At 26.2% G+C, this 22,122-nt stretch overlaps 2 protein-coding genes across 3 annotated transcripts; both read right to left on the reverse strand.

Moving 5' to 3' along the window:
• Positions 1-4,713: 4,713 nt before the first annotated feature.
• Positions 4,714-6,957, reverse strand: LOC135922160 (nucleolar protein 12-like). Of its 2 annotated transcripts, XM_065456588.1 has the most exons (7): positions 6,823-6,957; positions 6,678-6,783; positions 6,584-6,638; positions 6,419-6,540; positions 6,310-6,371; positions 6,133-6,267; positions 4,714-4,805 (listed from the first exon to the last, which is right to left on the reverse strand). In XM_065456588.1, exons 1-6 carry the CDS (start codon positions 6,879-6,881, stop codon positions 6,144-6,146), a joined length of 528 nt encoding a protein of 175 aa, XP_065312660.1. In that variant the 5' UTR covers positions 6,882-6,957; the 3' UTR covers positions 4,714-4,805; positions 6,133-6,143. The 2 variants fall into 2 exon arrangements, with proteins under 2 accessions (XP_065312660.1, XP_065312658.1); XM_065456586.1 differs by lacking the exon at positions 4,714-4,805 and having other exon boundaries at positions 6,072-6,267.
• Positions 6,958-9,483: 2,526 nt separating this feature from the next.
• Positions 9,484-12,342, reverse strand: LOC135932029 (melatonin receptor type 1C-like). The gene is made up of 2 exons (XM_065469371.1): positions 11,610-12,342; positions 9,484-10,116 (listed from the first exon to the last, which is right to left on the reverse strand). Exons 1-2 carry the CDS (start codon positions 12,290-12,292, stop codon positions 9,582-9,584), a joined length of 1,218 nt encoding a protein of 405 aa, XP_065325443.1. The 5' UTR covers positions 12,293-12,342; the 3' UTR covers positions 9,484-9,581.
• Between the last annotated feature and the right edge of the window lie 9,780 nt (positions 12,343-22,122).

Consider the following 22,122-nt stretch of genomic DNA (forward strand, 5'->3'; position numbering starts at 1 on the left):
TCGAAAAAATAAATCCTTTATATTCATAAAATACGATAGTTGGTAGCAGAGATAGATTAATTTAAGTTATCCTTTATAAATTCTGCGAAAAGAGTATCAATAAATAAATAGGTGAAAAAAGTGATAAAGAGACACCGCCGCGGCGGCAGGAATTTTTAAGGGGGGGGGGGGGAGGGGGGGGAGGCAAAGGTTTTTAAAGGGGGTTTGCATCTAGTGAAAATCCTGTCATGTAGACGCTGTAGCCCATTATTTTTAGAGAGAGAGCATTTAGTGAGATTCGAAACTAGAATAAAAGTCATCCTTAGCGACTGCTTAAATATCATACAGACATAGCTTGGCATCAAGCGACACTTTCTTCCAAACATGGCGGCCTTGGTATAAGATCCCCATTGTCGATCTTAATATGTGCCTTTATTGCCAGCCACAGGTACATATATTAATTGAACATCTGTCGGTTCACGATCCTTTTTTGAATACAGCTCAAAATCCGTCACAACCTCAACCCTATTTCCGATCTCTGTAAATCAGAAAGATTGGGATTTACCACTTGTGAAAAACTCCGTTGATTACCTTATTTCGAGTCTCACCATTAGCTAGATTTACATTTATTGAACTTATCAAAGATCGGGGATATGAATTTTTAGATGTTATTCCATCTACCAATCTCAAACTCGACAACCATTAGCTCAGCTATGCTTTATATATCAGGCTCAACATTCCCTTTTCATTACCATATAAATGCAGCAAATGTCATACTGATGATAACAATATGGCGCTGCATCCTTTACATTGCAGTAATCCCGGTCGGCAAACTAGACACTTGAAATGCAATCAAATCATATCTCTTGCACTTAGGTCAGCTGGTTTTCCTACCTCAATGGAGCCTTCTGGCTTGTTTTCCGATAGTAGGCGTCCTGATGGGGTCACACGTATCCCATGGTCTCAAGGAAAGTTTTTAATATGAGATTTCTCTTGTCTGGACACTAACTCCTCTTCTAATCTTAACATGGACGCTCTGAAGAGAGTAAGATCAAAAAATACAGAGCTGATTCCTCAAATTACATATTCATACCCATCATTTTCTCCACCTTAACTACATATGGTGATTTGGCTAAAAACTTTTTCAAAGACGTTGCCCGCCTAATTCAGAAAAAATTCTGGGGAGTCTCGCGAAGGTTTTTACTTAAGACAGAGGATCGCAATAGTCATTCTTATGGCTAATTGTGTTTACTTAAGACAGAGGATCGCAATAGTCATTCTTAAGGCTAATTATGTTTGTTTTATAAATTCGATCTCTCTTGATGATTAGATGAAGGAGGTTCTGAATAATTTTTGCTGCTTTCGCTTTTATTATTTTGTATTTTACATTATTTTATGATCTATGCCTCAATATTGTCTTTTTGTTATTATGATTTTTTTTTTCGTTACTAATTATACTAATTATATATTTTTCATTTTATATAACTGTGTGATAACAGATAATTAATAAGAATAGTTCTAAATATTTTTTGAATAATTTAACAAGGAAAATATATTTATTTAATTTCATCCAATAAATAGTAAGCAAATCCCATCAGAATCGAATAATTCCTTATTCATATTCATCAAAAAATAAAATTCTTTAAAAATATTTATGAATGTGGAAATAAAGTATTAAAAAATTAAAATGTTCCACAAAGAGTACGGTAAATACTCACAGATAATTCGATTGAATAATATAAAGTATTAGGGGGTATATATATATAATATTTTCTTTATTTGTATTTATTTCGAATTTTATAATCTAATAATTTTATTAATCGTATTCGTGTAATAGGTATCGAATAGTTCGTTTTAGGTATAACAGGTTATAGTATATGTTAACACTAGTGGAGTAGATTTTTGCAATAGCTAAAAGATATCAATCCATCGCTGATTTTTAATATCTTAATAGCTTTATTGGAAATTTTATCTTTTCAAATAAATGTAAAAAACAAATCTAATAAAAAAAATTATGAATCCTTGAAAAAACCTATGGGGAAAATCCCCGGAATTTTTTTTTCGTATTTCTCATATTTACTTAAGACCTATTAATAAGGGTATATTTTTATTCGTATAGATAAAAAAAATGCAAATATTTTAATTTTAATTATATTACAAATATAATATTTATAGGGATTAAGTTGGGGTGTGGTAGTATTGATTTGGAAAGTTTAGAATTAATATGAAAGATTAAATCAGAATAAGAGAATTTTATTTTTACAAGGAATCTGGTATAATCAAATATGGTTTATTGTTAACCTTAAATATGTCGATTTTTACACCTGTTTAATATATCATCAGATAGTTAAATATATAATTTTTAAATCAATTAAACATAATATAAAATTAACGCCTCAAACAGTAAAATATAAACTTTTAAAATCAATTAAACATATATAAAATAATATGAAATTAACGCCTCAGACAGTAAAATAATTTAAATGTTATTTTACAAACATGTAACTATATGCACCAATTAAAATAAAAAAATAAATACCTTAAATAAAACATTATTTTGGAGAATGTGATGATTTTTCCTTAAAACAATTTATAATATTATTCTTTACAATTTTTTAATTCATTATAATGGGAAAGGAAGTAGATATAAATGAAATAACAATAATTAGTATACCAACAAATCAAAGAAAATGGGTAGGGAGGGGTCAATATAGCTATCCATATTAGTTTTTTTTATTATACCCTTAACAGTATAAATTACATTTAATGAGTTATTGGTGAGGGGTCAATATAGCTATCCATAATAGTTTTTTTCGTAATTATACCGTAAACATAAACAGGTATAAATTACACTATATATGAGCTAATTGATATAATATAATATTTACCAATAATGGTTTAAATTTAATTATTATATTACAACAGGCCTTACTATATATTACATTAAAATAATAATCATTGTTATTAAAAATTATGATTACTAATTTAAATGTTCAACAAAGACTTTTTGACTAAAAAAAATGTGTTTGTGAAAGTGGGCACAAATAGAGATTGGCATGTGGGGAGTGTCATTGGGGGGATCAGTAATGTAAAATTAAGATAGATAATAATGTTGTGATTGCGCACATCAATCAAATTAGATATCTTTGATAAATTTGGTCATTATATATTCAATCGTTTATGGTTCCGTTTTGTTGAGTATTAATCAAGATTTTATAATAGATATGTACCTTTTGTTATAAATAATTCCATTTAGTCTCTTACCCATTATAATGTATTTATTGATTGTATTCCACAATAAGGAAACAACAATATTATAATAATACATCTACTCCATTCCCCAATACATTTAGTCCCTTATCCATTATAATGTATTTATTGATAGTATTCTACAATAAGGAAACAACGATAATATGATAATACATCTACTCACTTTCCCAATATATATAGCCCCATCCCCATTATAATGTATTTATTAATTTTAGTCCACAAGTAAACAACAATATTATAATAGATCTACTCCCTTCCCCAATATATTATGACCTTTCATCATTATAATGTATTAGAAAATTTCAACTTGTCAAGAATAATGTTATAAATTATTTTAAGGAAAAAACATCACATTCTCTAAAATTGTTATAATTATTTTTGTTTATTTTATTTGGTGTATGTAGTTAAATGTTTGTAAAATAATATTTAAATGTTTACATTTTACTATCAGAGGCGTTAATTTCATATTTTATATATTGTTCAATTGATTTTATATATTTATATTTTATTGCTTGAGGCGTTAATTCCAGATCATATCATATTATGTTCAATTGATTTAAAAAAGTATATATTTGACCGTCTGATGATATATTACATATATATATAAATCGACATATTTTAAGTTAAAAAAACAAAAAATATATTTAATTTTAATTATACCAGATTCCTTGTCAAAAATATATATTTAATTTTTATGCTAGATTCCTTGTAAAAATAAAATTCTCGTTCAACCTTATTTATTCTTTCATATCAATTCTAAACTTTCCCAATTAATACTACCACACCCCAAGCTAATCCCTACAATATTCAAATCAAAATATAAAATTATAATACTAAAATATATTTTTTGTTTTTATATACCGTATAGCCCTGAATCCAGTTACTCCCTCGTGTAAAATAATGAAAAAAACTACATATTTTGAATAATTGGCCATGAATTCGCTTTAATTGTGAATGCAGGATAAAGATGATACAAATTAATGTTTAATTGTCTAAATACCAGGAATTATAACGTTATTTAAACTGATAAAATATTTTAATTCTGTTGATTAAATATAAATTTTACACCTTGATGACAAATAATAAGATAATACATTTTAATAGCTGTCAATGATTGTAGCATTCTTTTAAAAATTTATTTATCAATATAATATATTGGCATGGTATATTAAAATATAAGCGTATATGAAAATATTCCTCCCCTATTCCCCTCTCCTTTAAGAAAGTAAATCAAAACAAAAATTAGCAAAAAATATATAAATCTAAATTTGTAAAAAATAAAAGAAAAAAAATTCAAATAGAAATCAGCAAAAAGGGAAAAATCAGATCCAAGTTTATCTCATCTCATACCCCTCCCTTCTTTCTTACTTTACCAAGCCTACATATATTATTCTTGATAAAGCACTCTTTGATTTTGAAGATCTCCTGGAAGAGGTGTATGGCCTGAACCAATCTTTAGTATTGTGAGAAAATTTCCAGATATGTTATTTATACTAGAGATCTGCAAACGTTGGTCGGGCCTAATATATTTTTAAAAAAATCAGGCCAGGTTGATTCTTGAAAATTTTTTTAAATATATAAATTTATTAATTTTATTTTGAATTGTTTATGTAAAATAAAAATATTTGATTATTTATAGAAACTAGATGCCATGTAACATATATCTTTTATTTTGAGTTAAAATTAATTTCTATATTAAAATAAATTTGGGCTGGGCCTGTAAATTTTTTTCTAAAAAAAATCGGTTTGGGTTGTGACAGCAAAACTTTTTAAAAAAAATTTCAGGCCAGGGCTTGAAAAATTAGGCCCAATGCAGATCAACTTTTTATAGGCATCAAATTTGATAAAAATATTCTATTTTTAAATTTTTCCAAAGGGTTTTTATTCTGAGGGGGGGGGGGGGGCAGTGGTTGTTATTTTCCCAAGGGGTATTTTATACAGGGGATTTCTTCTTATTACCAAAAAAAAAATTTTTTAAATATTATATTTATGAATGATAATTTTTTTTTTCATATATTTATCCCAAAGGGAGGAAAATAAAATATATTTTTTAATATATTAGATTAGATTTATTTTAGCGAGTGTATTTAAATCAATGATTTTAAAAAAACTGATTTATTGGAAAAGGTTGTTATGTGATCAAAAGATAAACATAGGGATTTATAAATAAAATTTTTATACATCTTTATGTGATATTTTTATTTATTTAAAGAGGAATACCTTCATATTTTAATTTAATTAAAAAGAAAATTTTAATTATTTTATTAGGTCTCATTATAAAATACAAAAATGATCTTAATTGCATGTTCACAATATAAAATTCCAATTTTGCAAATAATTTAACTCAAATTCACTTTTCATTATTTGATCTACTCAAATGATTTAGAGGTAAAAAAAGGAGTATTTAGATATAATCATTTAGCTCTAAAAAGTTCCTAGTGAAGGTAGACACAACACATAAACAAATAGTATCCAAAAATATCTATCAATGGCTATGTAAAATTTGTGAAGAAACTTAAAGAATATTGACAGAATAATTTATCAAAAAGTTATAAATATAACAGTCTCAAAAGATGTTTAAAGATCCTGATTTCAAACACAAACCCTTATATGCATAACAAAAAATTGTTGAACATATCAGATTATGCCAAACATTGACTGGCATACCTACTATTTAAATAACAAAATAGAAATTTTGTAATGCTATATAATTTTTATAAAGTTGTGGTGGAGATCTTAAAATAAAATGATTGTGAGTGATTCAATCATCTCTTATTTAGTTACATCATCTGCCTCTGTAGAAAGAATGTATTCCCCTTTTTGAAAAAAATTTGATAATCAATGAATTATATTTCCAGATTTTAAGAATAAAAAATATTCTACTATAAATATCACTATTTATTCTTCTTTTTCTTTGGTTTCTTTTTCTTCTTCCGATGTTTCTTTTTAGAAGGATTTTTAATTTTTTGCAAAATTATAGATAACTTTTCAATATTTTTACGCACTTCTATTTCTTGCCTAAGATCCATAAATTAACAAAAAACATATATAGTAAGTTACTGATTTGATTTATCTAGGCCTTTCTCTTTCTTTTCTAAATCACAAGTTTGTATTGACATGTCCTAAACCAATTTTTAAATATAATAACTAAAATTTTATATTTTAAAACATTAACTCCTAATAATGTATTTTGATTTGTTAAATCATAATTTGTTAAGCTGGTAATTGTAACATGTTGCTCAGGATAATCATTAGTTGATAAGTAACTTTCCTCATATACTTGATTTATTTCTAATATTAAACATTTTTGATTATATTTGAAAAAATAAATTACTATTAACTGCTGACTCTGTTGTTGTTTTTATATATTTTTGAATATTTTCTTTTTTCTAGAAATAATTAACCTGATGTAAATATACTAAAATTACTAATTTCTTAATTTTATTCCTTTCATCTTTTATTAGTGTTTCAAAATTTTCAACAGCTATCTGCTTCCGTAACAATTTGCGTTTATGAAATCCTGTTAAGTATTCTCTATATGAATGTTTATAAAGTTTTTTAAATAAAATGTACTTTCGTTCTTCTGCGTCGAATACTAGATTAGATTTTTTCTTTTTAAATTTATTTACCATCTTGATTTAAATAATTAAGCATTTAGAATTCATGTCAATCAATCTTAAATGATTTTGACACAATAATTAAATATGATATAACCAATGACATTATGTCATTAGATATAACAATATATAATGATATTTTCTGATATAAAATTATAATGATTTAATAATTAATAAATAAAGACATCATATATATACGATTAAGTAACAAAAAAGAGCATTTTGATACTTCGAATAAAAGCCCTATTCAAAGATAACCATGTTTTACTTACTATTTGGAATTCGTACTTATCAAAATGAAACAAAAATTAATACATAGAGTAAAGTTGTTTAAATTCAATATATATTCGATTTTCATTTTTTCCCTGTTACAGTACATACAAAAAGTTGTGCTAATGTCAATTGATTTTTTTTGAATTAGTTTCATTTGTATTTTAAAAAATTCAAAATAAACGGACGTTATAATATCCCTGATAAGAAAATCTAAAAGATGAAAGCTTTAAGACTAAAGTCATGTTAGTATTTCCTACTGATAATGAGGGTAAAACATTTGAATTGGATTCCGAGTTTGTATTTGATGTTGTTTCGATAGTGATTATTAATTATGATAGAAAAGGAGACAAGGAGAAATCCCCCCCTTTAGAATATGGCACTTTTTGATATCATTTTGTACAATTAAAAAATATTTTCTTTACTCCCCTCCTCACCCCCTGTCACTCAAAAATGTATGCATATATCTTAAACATTAATCTGAAAGAAAGAAGGTAAAAGTTAATAATTTTTTTGACTAAAACTGTTGACCATAACTTATATTTTTTGGAAAAAGATTTATATATTTAAAAAAAGTAAAACCAAACCTATTTTTAAGAAATGAAATATAAGCCAAAGATAATTCTTGAGTTAAAAGTGAAATTTTATATAATTACTATTATAGATCCATAAGATTAATAAATAATCTATAATTTTTTTTAAAATGGATTACTTAAATTTATTCTTCTTTATAAAAGTAAAGTTTAATTATAAAATTATTAATAAATTTAAATAAAAAGAAATAAAAAGAAATTAACGCACAATTACATAAAGTGGAATATTATGTCCCGTAGATTTATAATATATCTAATGTAAATTAAAAAGTTACTTTTAACGTGTTTAAATTTAAATTTGTATTTAAAATTTCTCGTGAGCAATTTCGAATGAAATATATTTAGACCTCCTTATGCAATTTATTAAAATACATAATTGGCATAAATTTCAAATCTCATATTAGTTTTTAAATTATTGAGAATAAATTACCTGCCCTGGGATTATGCTATCCTCGGTCTACCCTACTACCTTTAAACTTTTTAAAAAAATCATATCCATGCCAGATCTGTAAATGAATGCTACCACTTGCGATCTCTATTTAAATAATCTCATATTTATTATAATAACGTTATAATTTAGCAAAAATACAAAAAAAAAGAATTTAAATAAATAATCATCGAAAAAATATTTTTAGAACGTAATAAATTGAATAATATTATATAATAACATATTCTGGTAATTTAATTTTGAATTACAATAAAATAAATATATTCTAATGCATTAAGTATTTATTATAAAAAAAATAAAATCTAAACAATTATAATTCATAAAATATTATAATAAATGATATTATAAACTAACAAGTCAGGGATCGGCATAATCTTTGTGATTATGGGGTTTTCTTTGAAGTATTTTTAAAGGTTCGGGGTTCTAAAAAGGTTAACAATTTACAGTACCGTAACTAAGGTGTTAGGCAGCTCTTCTCCCCCAAATTTTTTTCTAGTCCCTCAGAAAGGAAAAATTACAAATTTTAAAGAAATTATAAATATCAGTCATTTATATTTTTGAGCCATGTCCAAATATATTTTATATTTTTTTAACTTTTTTCTTTTCTTTTCGTTTTTAACTTTAAATTTATTTTGGATGCCACTACCTTAATTTTGTTTTTTGAGAGAGTTAGGCATCGTTTATAGAAGCACGAAATACTGCGAGCAATTAATTGCTAAACTTTAGCATAGATATATCCTTCAACATAAGGTATTTTTCTAAATCATGCACGGCTTGAGCTACATCACAGTATTTTCACATTCGCTATAAACGAGACCTTACATCAAAATAGTAAAAGTTTAATATTAAAAAAAATTGTTTTATATACATATTTTTACTATAATAAATTACATGCCTGTATAATAAACCTTTCTGCCATCTATGAGTAAAATCTCCAAACTTACTCAATATCTTTTGGCTAAAATATTGGGTGTACTATTTTTAAAAATCGAGCCATTTAACAACACTGCAAAATATACGATTTTTTTAAAATGGATGCCCTCCCCCCAGTCTCTCCCTCCGCCCAATTAAAAATTTTATAGTTACGGCCATGTGGATATTATTTTTTTTTGTTGAAATAATACAATAAAGAAAGAAAAATTACAATACATTGAACAATTATTTCCATATTAAAATAAAATAATAATTTTGATATTTTAAACCAAACAAGTTGAATTATATGTTTATAATTAAAAATATCATTTTAAAAGTATATTTTTCAGGAATATTCATTTCTTTGCTGAAGAAAAAATGTAAAAACCCTAAAACCACATTTTCTTTATATGTTCTATCCGGTTTTGCGATTTTGATACTTTAGGTTCCAATCCCTGCATACAATTTCGTATATCATTTTAAATTTTTTTATTATTTGTTAATATATTGTGCCAATCTCTTAATAAAATCCAAGCGAAGGAAAGTTGATTTAAAATAGGCGAAAAATTTTATGTAAGGAGATCTAAATTTCTCGTTCATCATTCCGTACATGAAAGGGTTCAAGGCCGAATTAGTCAGCCCCAGCACTGGGGATAACCTGAAAAACCAAATCGGGAAATGGAGCCATCTTTCTAGTAAAACTATCAGATTCCATGGGAACCAACAAATAGTGAAAGCTACAAAAAATATGAGTAAATATATATTTGTTTTGTGGTCCCTAGTAAATTTATGTTTTTTTAACATCGAATTTATGCCATCCGTGGCTGTCTGGGAGCTAATCTGTCTAGACTGAATATTGTGGCAATCAATTTGAGATATATTAAGATGGTCCAAAATGGGGTTTGAGTGGATAGCTGTGACTTTGTTACACGCGACATTCGACCACGAATTTTTGATTATCGCTATCGGATTTATATTCACCCTTTTGCTCTCAATAGCATTTCGTCTGGCTCGTGACTTCGATTGCCTTCATATGTAAAATTAAGAAAAACAAACATTTACTATCATTATGATATTAACGGTGATTTAATAAATTTATAAGATAAAACACAGGTGTTACAACGTCTCAAATATCCTTTTAATATGAATATCAGTGTCAGATTTAAAAAAAAAGATATAAATAAATAAATCCAGTCACATTTAATAATTTAAAATTGCGTTACTCTGATTAAACATTAAAATGAGAGGTTTTATAACATTAAATATCATATAATTGCCTAGATAAAAGGTTTCAAAATTAGATTTAATAATCAATATTTTACATTAACTCCGAAAATTAATAATTAATGTATTATAAATTAGTGATCTGCATCGGGCCTAATTTTTCAAGCCCGGCCCGACCCGAAATTTTTTTAAAAATGTTTTGCCGGCCCGGACCGGCCCGAATTTATTTAAATATAGAAATTAATTTTTATAATTACTTAAAATATAAGTCATATGTTATATGTCGTTTAGTTTCAATAAATAAAATAAAATATTTTTATTTTACATAAAAAATTCAATATAAAATTGAGAAATTTAGATATATTTTTAAAAAATTCCAAAATCCAACCCGATCCGGCCCGAATTTTTTTAAAAAATATTAGGCCCGGCCAGAACCCGATTATTTTAAATAGAATTAGGCCCAAGCCCCCTAACTTTGCAGATCTCTATTATAAATAGTGAAAGATGTTTTTAGTTAAAGTTATTCTCCGTATATATACTTTAACTTGTTACTTTGCTTGATTTATTATTATGTATGTAGAATATTTTTTTTACTGGAATATTCTACTTTTTTACACTTAAAAAAATTCGGGCCATGCCACGCGAATAAATATTTCGAATCAGGCTTTTCGGGACAAATTTTTTTTTAAAAAAAATTTGAAACGGGCCCGGGTTAAAAAATTAAACCCGATTCAGATCACTAATGTATACTACTTCGAGTCCGTCAAAAAAAACTCCATATTAAATTGATTAATACACAAAGTTTAATGACAAAAAAATTGTCTGAAATTTATAAGGTAGTTATTCTACATGAGAATTAACCCAACTCGAGGAATCTGCACTTCAGGGAAATCTTTTCAATTGGATGATAATATATAAGGCTAAACAAGTAAGTACGATTACAGGTTAGAAGATAGATATGGGGTTGGGGTTAGTTAAAGGTTTAAAAGATATGGGTTAAGGGTAAGGTATATAAAAGAGGGTTTTTAATAAAAATTTAATCACTTTTATTAATAACTTGTAAAATTTGAGAGGTCGTGCAATTAAAAATAATTTTCCATGAGTTGAATTATAATCGCTCTACATATCCTGGAATACATTTCTGGTCAAAACAGATGTTTTCAAATTTAAAAATCGTTCCTCAATAAAGGATATAAAATTGAGATCAGAATCTCCAAGGATTCCACATCCCAATTAGGACATATATAAACTATAAAATAAAATATGAAAATTTCCAATAACGGAAATATTTTTTACCTTACGATGAGAAATATTTTGTAGTAACAAAAGGTGGCTACGAAAATAGATGGAATCATGCTAAAGAGCGAAATTATGGACCCCCAATTTATATCAAACGTATGAATCGAATCGTCCCACAAACAAACCCGGAAACCGCGGTGATAACCAAAATGTCCAATTGTATTACTTACGCGTTGTCCTAAGGCGGGTAAGATTGTTATCAATATCGAAAGAGCCCAGCTGACACCTATCCATCCATATGTCATACTCGCGCTAAACCATCGATTATACGTCGCTTTGTTCTTAGTGACTAACACTAAACGGATTACGCCAATGAATGCTATTGAGTAGAGAGATTCACAAAACATTAATACGTTGAGTCCCCCCATTATGTGGCAGACCACGACCTGATTATGGTAATTGAATTCGAAGGCGTAAGCCGCTCCCAAATAGAGGGGACCTGATAACAAGCATATACAGAGATCGGCAAGGCTCAAATTTGCGACTAATAAATTTCCCGCGTTACGGAAGAGATTCGTATCTATCTTGAAAGCTAGGACTACCCCTGCATTACCGATTATGCCTATCAAACTTATAAAAAGCATATACCAATAGTAGTTGTAAAATGAAAATATTTGAGAATGCGCTAAATGAGGGTGGTGAGGACCATTGGAAATGTTTATGTGTGATGTATTCTGCATTTTAGCAAGTTTTACGCAGATTCTTTTTTGGCCTTATGCGATAAAGAGGAGATATATTTTTTCCCAAGAAATAAAATTATCTTTCGAATTTTTTTTTTTTTTAAAAAATATTTATTGGCTATTTATTCTTAAAATTTAATTGTTAATTAAAATATAAAAAAAAGGAAAGACGTATTTAAAAAATATTCATATAAAATGGTTTAGGTTTAGTTAGCCATTAAAAATTAATGATATAATAAAAATATAATTATCTTTCTTTTATTTATTTTTAATAATTATGGAATAAAAATATTCAAATTTTGTTCAATAAAAGATTTGGATTAGCAGGACAAATAATTTTTTTTAAAAATAATTTATAAAATTATATCCTAGGGAATAATGTTGATAAAAAGCGCGAATTAAGATTTTAGCTAAAATATTATTATATAAACATCAAGATTTGGCAAATAAATGTATAAGCATTTCTGCCAGCTATGAGCAAAATCTTTAGGCTTGCATATTGTATTTTCGCTATAATCGTAATCGGACCGTTTTTAAAATCAATCTGAAATGGGGTTTCTAACAACACTACTAGTGAAAGTAGTTTTAATAATTGACCTCAGCAAAAAAAAAATTATCATCTAAAAATCCTAATTTTTCTTTAAAAAAAGGAAGAAAGAAGTTATTTAATAGTATATATTACCATGCCTATTAATTTTTTTTATTATTATTAATACTTTAAGAGCACAAAATTTCGTCAAATAATATAATTAATATTTAAAAAAATTAATATTTATTTAAAATGGAAAGCATTTTTTTATAAATTGTATTTGACACAAATAACCTCCCCCCTCCCCAATGACCAAATTTTTTAAAAGTTTGGCTAGGAAATTTTTTTTACGAACATGGGTCATATCTGGCTTGTAGACAATGACTGGCAGGAGTTGAGTTGCCATAATAATAATGTGAAATCGTATTAACTTGACTAATGACTATTTTTTTTATAAAATATTTTTATAAAGGTCTTTTAATATTTATAAATTTAAATAGTAAGCATTATAATAGTTTTTATATTTTTCATATTAGCATGATACCCATATTGGCAAATATCTTTTTTCTTTATACTTTCTTCTACCAAAAGGATTAAATGAATATACAATTAAGCATTAAACATTTATAAAATTTGAAGAATAAATTTCAGTCGCTTTCCAATATCTTGTTACCAATAATTTTTCCCTCTATACTGGCTACTATACTGATTAAAGTCAGAAACTAGTAAAGCACAAAGCATTGCCATATTTTAGAATTAGTGCTTCCAATTTTTCAGACAATTTTAACTAAGATGATAAAATATCTATATAAAAATCAATAATATAAAGTAATTTTTATAGGAGAAGCTCGGCCGAAGCCCTGGCAAAACGGGTTTTAAAAAAATTTTAACCCCCCCCCCCCCATTTAGAAATAATCTGGCTACGCTACTGATAACAAGTTACGATTGATTGGAATCGAAACGAATTCGTTTCGGTAAAAAAAAAGCAGTTCAAGTTTGATTTGGAAGTCTATCAATGTAGTTTATATCTTCATAATTAATATTAGCGATAATTTTTTGAATAAAATAGTATGGGAATTAACACCTGGTATATGGATGGTGTTGACTGGCAAACAAGATGGCTTTCACATAAAATGATATTACTCAAAAAAGTTTTAGACTTATAGTTTTTTTCCCTTCATTTTATAGATTATCTAGGTTACATATTCATATTTATTTTACATTTTAAAATTGAATGTTTGGGCTACACATTCTTATTATATCAATACAAAGCAATCTTTTCATATTTTCCAAAAATAAAAACATGCCACTTATTCCTGGTCATCATATATTTTTTATAAAGATTTATAACTTCAGATATGACCTGATCGGAAGTTTATGCTCTGTAAAATTTAATTTATTATTAATTAAAATTACTAAAACGGGAGACTCTAAATAGAATTCAGACAATAAAAGGTAGAAATTTCCGGTTTTTTTAATTTATTTTCTAGTTCTAATGATGAGGCAATCCAATGATACAATTACTCGAATTCCGCAAAAATAAAAATAAAAAATTTTGTAGTAAAAGAAGCAAAATATCTGCATATGATCCGGTCTCCCCTACATTATAAACTTTCAAATTATAAAAGAAAGGCACTGATATCATACTCATATCTCAATATCTGGCATTTCCAGAAAACCTTATCATTAGCAAATTTTTTTCTTCTTGCGCCATGTATTCCAAATCTCCTTTCCAATTCTATTTTTTAAACTCATTATAAGCAGAATGGGTCACAGAGTGACCCAAATAGGTGAAAAAAAATTCTTCTCCTTAATTTTTTTAAATTAATATTCAATTATTTATTCAAGATAATTATTCCTATCACAATTCCAGTTAATACCTTTTATAATAATATTCACTAATTTATTATTTGGAAGATATATTATTTATATATTGTATTAATTAGAAATTTTCAATTTTTTTAGTCATTAGTTTCCTATAAATTTATAAAAAAAAAGGCTAAAAAAATGTTTTAATATAAATATTTAATAAACATAGATTATAGTTCCTACGGTTAAGGATTGAGTTAAAAACAATTTTTGCTAATATAAACTAACCATATTTTGTTAAAACACATTATAAAAGGATATTAAAATTGCAATTTAAAAAAAAGAGGATATATTTTAACCTCTAAACCAATAGCATATCCTTATATTTTTTAGATTACAATTATTTTAGTTATAAATACTATATTGATTAATGGATTTATAAAACTATTTTATAAAATTATTAACAATTGTTTTTAGAGAAACATCTAACTCTCAAAGAGAATTATTTTACAAATTAAATAATAATATAAAAATGCAATGGTATCTATTAAATAGGATAATTTAATACTAAAATTATTATAATCTAAAAAATATTGTGATACAAAAAAATTTGTGTATAATATCAAAACCCTTCAGGCCCGACCTGGAACCCCGATCAGGCTCGTTAACCTCCAAAATTGTAAGATATTAAAAATATGGCCTGGGCTAAATCTGGTCTATTCAAAAATATTAAATTTAGATTATATATATTAATCAGATATCTACAGACCCATATTTACGCCCGGCCCGACTTGTATACCCGTATATTAAAAAATATTTTCTCAACAGCCCGAACCGAGCTTGAAATGTTTTTTTTCTTATAAACTCGGACCGGGTCGAATATATTAAACCACGACTAATGACATATATATTTATTAGTGTTGTTAAACGGCTCGTTTTGAGCCGATTTTTATAAACGGCTAACTCAATATTTTATTAGGAAAAATAATATGCAAGCCTTAAGATTTTTCTCATAGGTGGCACAAAGATTTGAACATGTGTTAACGAAATCTCGAGGCTTAGACAATATTTTTCTGGCTAAAATATTGAGTTAACCATTTTTAATAATCGGCTTAAATCGAGCCGTTTAACAACATTAATATTTATAATAAAAAATATATATTATATATTTAAAAAATGTTTCATAGAATGATATATCACATTCATACACATTTTCATCAGATCTCGTTTTGATCTACTATGTTTTGTTTTAATCCAATCTCTCCTTAAAGCTGTAATACGCAAAGGATGAGTTTGCCCATATCTCAATGTCTAATCGTTTAACAATGGTATATGCTGATAGGTTCCAATTTTTTTAAAAATACTGAAAATAGCATTTGAAATAATTTAATTTTTTCTAAATTAATTTATAAATGTGGCAAGGCTAACAGCCAGCTACATCGAGCTCATATTTTAATTTTGAAAAATTTATTTTTTGTAACAATGATAGTCTATATTTATATCTTTAATTATTTTAATTTTTTTTAATATAGGGATTGCTTTAGTTTAGTACTGTTAAGTGACCCGATTTAGGTCGATTTTTAAAAACGCCTCCAATTAACATTTTACCTAAAACAATATTATGTTAGCCTCTAGATTTGGAAGTTGGAAATCCAAACCTTTCTGCCACTTATGAATAAAATCTCTAGGCCTACATAATATTATTTTGGCTTAAATCGGGCCGTTTTTAAAAAACACACTAAATTTAGTACTTCTATATTTTTTGTTCTATCTTGAATCTTTATATCAATTTTTTAAATTTATCTTATTTTGATATTAACTTTTTTATTTTATACTCTTTACCAAACAACCAAACAGATTGAGGTCCATATGCAGGAATTACTCATGGTAAGGGAGAGGGGGGGGGGGTATTAATGTTTTTTTGCAATTATAGGAGTTATTTACAAATTTAAATATAAATTAATGATAAAATATTAAATTTATATCGGCGTACGAATCACTATAAAATAAATGATTCGAAAAAGAACGTTGTAAAATTTGATATATAAAATTATTTTTTATAAAACAAATGTTAGAAGTATAGATTAATGCACAAAATTATTCTAAAAAAATTATTGCATGTTATAAACTTACAAAATAATATCAGCGATATACAACTTCTTCAACTAAACAATAAATATGGCGGGCATGAATGGCTCGAGGCACTTCCACCTAACCCTTGATAATCTCTTAACCAATGACCAACTGAGAGCTACCATAGGATTTAGACTTGGATGCTCGATTACACATTCACACACTTGCCACCTTTGCAACCTACCCGTTCAACCAAACGCAAGACACGGCCTAAACTGCTCCCGCAGCCAAGGTCGCCACCTCCGGCATAAAGCTATAAATAAAATCATCCATAACGCTCTTAATAAAGCTAAAATACCTAACATCCTAGAACTAACAAACCTCTCTTTACAAGATGGTCTCAGACCTGACGGTTTAACCTGCACCCCATGGTCCAATGGGAAATCCCTAATTTGGGACGCAACCTGCGTCTCTTCCTTTCCCTCATCAATTAATTCAAACCCTCTTACTAGGGGGGGAAATAAAAAAATTAATAAATACTCAATACTAAATAACTTTATTTTTCAACCCATAGTCATTTCAACTAATGGCAATTTCTCACAATCAACATATTTTTTAAAAAAAATCTTAGCACGTAAAATTTATAACATTACAAACGAAAAACGCGAATCAATTTTTCTTAAACAAAAACTCCAATTAATTTTTAAACATAATTATACCTGTTTTTTAGGAACATTTTTACTATAAGCTCTTTTTAGGGCCATCGATATTTTTAAAATATGCATTCACTTTTAATATATATATATATATATATATATATTCATTTTTTATTTTTATATTTTGTTAAACATTCTTATTTCAATATAGAATTCATAAGGTGTAATGAAAATTGGTGAAAAATAAAATTAAAAATAATAAAAATTTATAAATTTATGTGAAATTGAATCTTCTCTGGGGTTAATTTTCAAATGATTTCATTTGATGTCAACTCTATACATATATTAAAAAGAGCTAACCAATTTTATCTATTTTCAGAGATAGTATACTTCTCAGTAGTGTTGTTAAAAGACTTAATTTGAGCCAATTTTTAAAAAACAACTAACCTGATGATTATGCTCATTAGACATTTACTAAATAAAATCTTAAGCCTTAGGAAATATTTTTCAGGCTAAAATTGAGTTCATCTTTTAAAAATAGGCTTACATTAAGCCATTTAACATATTTCTAAGGTATGTTTTCATTCTTAGAAAAAATGGGAAGTATACTAATGGGTAGAAGTGCCATAATATAATATAATCTTATTATATTGAAAAATAGCCTAAATGTGTTTGAAATTATGCAAAGCATTTATAGCATTGAGAAAATTATCAACCATAGTTGACTTTTAATACCATAGTTAGCATTGAGCTATTTATGCATCATGGGATACTTTCACATCCTCGCCTTAAATATCTGTCAAATATTTAATTTTTTTCTAACAATTGAACTCCGAATGATTCTACGATAATATTGCAGATTAAGTTCTGCCTGATGAATTCATAACCTTTCATTCAACTGAGTAATAAAAACATCTAGAGATGGATAAAGAAGTTTACTTTATAGAATTCTTGGACTGACTCTATATTAATATTGGAAGGTAGGGTTTGCTTTGCTGAAAGTCTAGGTAGATAAATATTTAATTCATATAATTACATATAATTTATGAAATTTGTCAACTACATTTGCCCTATTTTCCTTAAGTTTTATTATAATGCTTTCAGCTATTTTCATAAGTCTCAATCAAATCGATGCCATTTATATGAAATATTAGTTTTGCAGTGAAAAAAAATTATCCAAAATTTGATGAGTGTCAATACATCAATATTTATATAACCTTAGCAGTGTCCAAAGAAATCTAGTATTAAATTATTTGATTTCTTGAGATTGTAGAAATATTGGACTAAAAATTATGATACATATTTATTAATTTTTATAAATAAAATAAATTGTAATATAAAATGTATCATTTTGTCGTCATCCTTGACGTAATAGAGAAATAAGATTTATCTGGTTTGTTTTTGTAATAAAAGAAGCTTGGCTCGGACATATTATAAAATGAATTTAATACAAATATTATTAATCTTAATATAAAAAAACGTTAAATAAAATTATATCAAAATGTATCTAAAAAGTAACCGAAACAATACCTCTACCTTTAAAATGTCATTTACAGATACTTTTTATAATTGTGTATCTAGATACAACAAGAAACTCTGGATATTGGCCTTATTTAAAATTAGAACTTTTAATACTTTGGCAAACCATGCTTAAGACTGAGCCTTTTAATATAAGCTTAATATCATTTTTTTTGAAAATATAGCTCAATTCAAAATATAATTTAATTTTAACTTTTGCTTCTGTATCTGTTAAATAAATAGAAAAGAATAAACTGATATCTGTTTATTGATTTGAAAAGCTGATGGATGAATTAATAAGTAATCTAATCAGACATTACATTTTGGAGCATCCAGATCGTTTTAAAATTTTTATTATTTTGCCAATTATACATTTTTAACCTATTTACCAAACGAGTTGAAGCCCTAAAAAGGTATTAAATTTGTAATAATTATTTTATAAGTTTCAGAGTGATGCTTCCAGAAGTTTGGCTGACATAATCCCTAACACGTGGTGTCATCATCATTTTTATTTGGCTTATAATTCGGTTCTTATTGGGGTTAGTTTGACAAATTATAAGGCACTAAATATTAATGGAAATCAGCTATTTAGAACTCTTATATCTACGTGATATGATATCAATTCGCCTTTTTCTTGTTTAGCTAATAATTCCTCCCCCCACCCCCTCCTTTAATCATCCATCAAATTAGATTAAAGCATTAAAATATAATAATTAAGCATTACTTGGCTTGGTATAATCAAAATTAGTGTTTCCAAAAGCTTGATTCAATTTACATTTAAAACCTGACGGTTTTATTTTACTAATAATTGGGATTTTTCGTGGTTCGAAACTAATTGAGGAATTAATAATACTCGTAAAATTACTAAATTTTAACGCAAACCATATATTTAGGCCTTCTATATTATTTAGAAATTTCTTTTTTTTTCATTTTGCGAATAACTTTTCCCCCCTTCTCTACACTGTCTACCTATTAGATCGAAATAACTTAACTTACTTAAAATTTATAAAATTTTAAAAATAAATGCTTTCAGTCGTCGTATTCTTAAGATTGGTCAAAATCTTGTGGCCAATTAATGCGCTCGTAAACACTAATAAAGCATGAAATATTTACATAGATTTTAGAATTAGTGTTTCTGTTCCGCCACCTTTGAAGGAGACGCTCAAAAAAAAATATCAAGTTAATAATGGGACAATAAAATAAATTTATTCTTACCGATTATTATGATATATTCTTTCAATATTTTAAAAAATTTCTTTCACAGAATTTTTGGCCTAATTTATTACCACAATATAAAAAAAAATCAAAAATATTTGAAATAATTTTAAATTCATTTTTGATAGATTTTTTTTGCATGAAAAATTCAAAAGATTAACTAATAAAAGATTTTAGCATTTTTAAGTAAAATTTTATCAAAAAATCTCTGTTCTTCAAAAAAAAAAGAATTTTTTAGAGAGCCCCCTCTTCAAAATCCCATAGTGGGAAAATTGTATGCAATGGGTTAGTCTTTTATAGCGCAATTACAGGATCGGACTGAGTATAACCTTATAAGAGTTTATAATATTAAATGAAATGGAATAATTTATAATTAAGTTTTATTTTATTAAAAAAATTTTTAGTTTTATATAGTGTAAAAAAAATTAATAATTCTTTAAAATCTTAAGAGCAAATAATTGGATTAAATTTCATTATTAAAAAAATTATAAGTAGTATAGCGAAATTATATATCATTATTTATGAAATATTACATTTATATATTATAAAATTTATCTTTCTAAATTCTTCTAAAAAGTGTATGACGAAATATAGATAAATTTTTTTACAGAAATTTATTGCAGATTTAATTTATTTAGTAAATTTTTTCTTTTTATTTTCTATAAATTATTGATTACATTTAGATGCTAAAATAAATAATAAAATTGGAAAAATTAATGAGAGAAAATTTGATATTTTTTTAAAAAAGGTTTATAACGATTAAAAAAACTATATAAAATTATTAACATACGAAAAAGAAAAAAAGGCATTTATATGATACTCAGTTTCAAAGGACATCCATTTAATTGATATTAATATCTAAAAACACTGCTTCTAAACAGGGAGTAACGTTTTCACAATAAATTAGAGGACTGTTTAATTTCTATTTTATAAATGCAACTAATAAATATGACTTTGATTAATTTGATTATTTTTAAATTTGGAAATACCTTTCAGAGTTATATAGAGTAATAATTTCAGATGATAATTTCTTAAAAATGTTTCGCAAATTATTCAAAAAAAAGTGCTTTAAAACCACCTAAAATGCCTTAAATTTTAATAACCAGGCTAAGCTATCTTCTCTTATCCATCTCTTATCAAGGCAGTTTACCAAGTTATACATATAGTAAATCATACAAAGGTAAAATTTATGAAGGGTAATAATAAGTGATAAAATCTTTTGCCCCGAATAAAAATCTAACCCCTGCAATGGGATATAATATTAATTTTCTTTTCTATCATCTCCCTGTCTCCTACCACCTTGTGCTTAATTTGGAAAAACATAGCCTTAATGGAAGAGTGAGGTCTAAATTTAATTTCACACTCCCTCTTTTTAAAAATTCTAATTATAGTATTTATATTTTTTAATTCATTTTCATTTTTTAAATTCTTATATTTTTATTATTTTTCAATTTCGATAATGGTATTTAATTTAATATCAATACAGCGGATTACATAAATTTTTAATTACTTTACGGGGTGAAAGGTAATTCCCCAGGAAAAAAAATTCCCATATTTTATATTTTTTTGAGGAATGGGAGAGGGTTATTCTTTATTGATTTGATGACATTCAATGGAACTCAGAAAATGAATGACTAAAATGATGGCACTATTTAAGGTCTTCTTACGTCAATAGGGAACGAATGATCAGAGGGTTAGAAATAAAGTAAACAACACTTAACTAGAATAGAATAGAATAAAATATTTTACGAAAATGAAGCAATTAGTTGTTGCGCGTAATATTTTTACTTATCATTTACGTCATTTACAAGAGTGACTTAATTTTTTTTTGATTAAAAATTTTATAATTAACCCATAATTTTTTTATCGATACAATTTTAGACATTATAAATAAGCGATATTTATGCCTGTTTTTCTCAAATGGATTAGATAAGAATTTTTTTTTACATAATTTAGTAAAAATTTTATATCCACTTCTCATAGATTTCCACCCTTCTTGTGTAATTTGTTCTTTCACAGTTTTCATATTA

Source organism: Gordionus sp. m RMFG-2023, chromosome 1, assembly GCF_954871325.1.
Source record: "Gordionus sp. m RMFG-2023 chromosome 1, tfGorSpeb1-WG-v2, whole genome shotgun sequence".
Classification (NCBI taxonomy): domain Eukaryota; kingdom Metazoa; phylum Nematomorpha; class Gordioida; order Chordodea; family Parachordodidae; genus Gordionus; species Gordionus sp. m RMFG-2023.

What these genes read in the sequence shown, in the direction of transcription:
- LOC135932029 (XM_065469371.1), bottom strand. Translation starts at nt 12,292, where the DNA reads ATGCAGAATACATCACACATAAACATTTCCAATGGTCCTCACCACCCT. An exon ending in AAAATATTTCTCATCGTAAG is followed by an intron (nt 10,117 to 11,609) that starts GTAAAAAATATT and finishes TTACATATGAAG; the next exon opens with GCAATCGAAGTCACGAGCCA.
- LOC135922160 (XM_065456588.1), bottom strand. Translation starts at nt 6,881, where the DNA reads ATGGTAAATAAATTTAAAAAGAAAAAATCTAATCTAGTATTCGACGCA. An exon ending in TTCGACGCAGAAGAACGAAA is followed by an intron (nt 6,784 to 6,822) that starts GTACATTTTATT and finishes ACATTCATATAG; the next exon opens with AGAATACTTAACAGGATTTC. An exon ending in GGCCTAGATAAATCAAATCA is followed by an intron (nt 6,268 to 6,309) that starts GTAACTTACTAT and finishes TATGGATCTTAG; the next exon opens with GCAAGAAATAGAAGTGCGTA.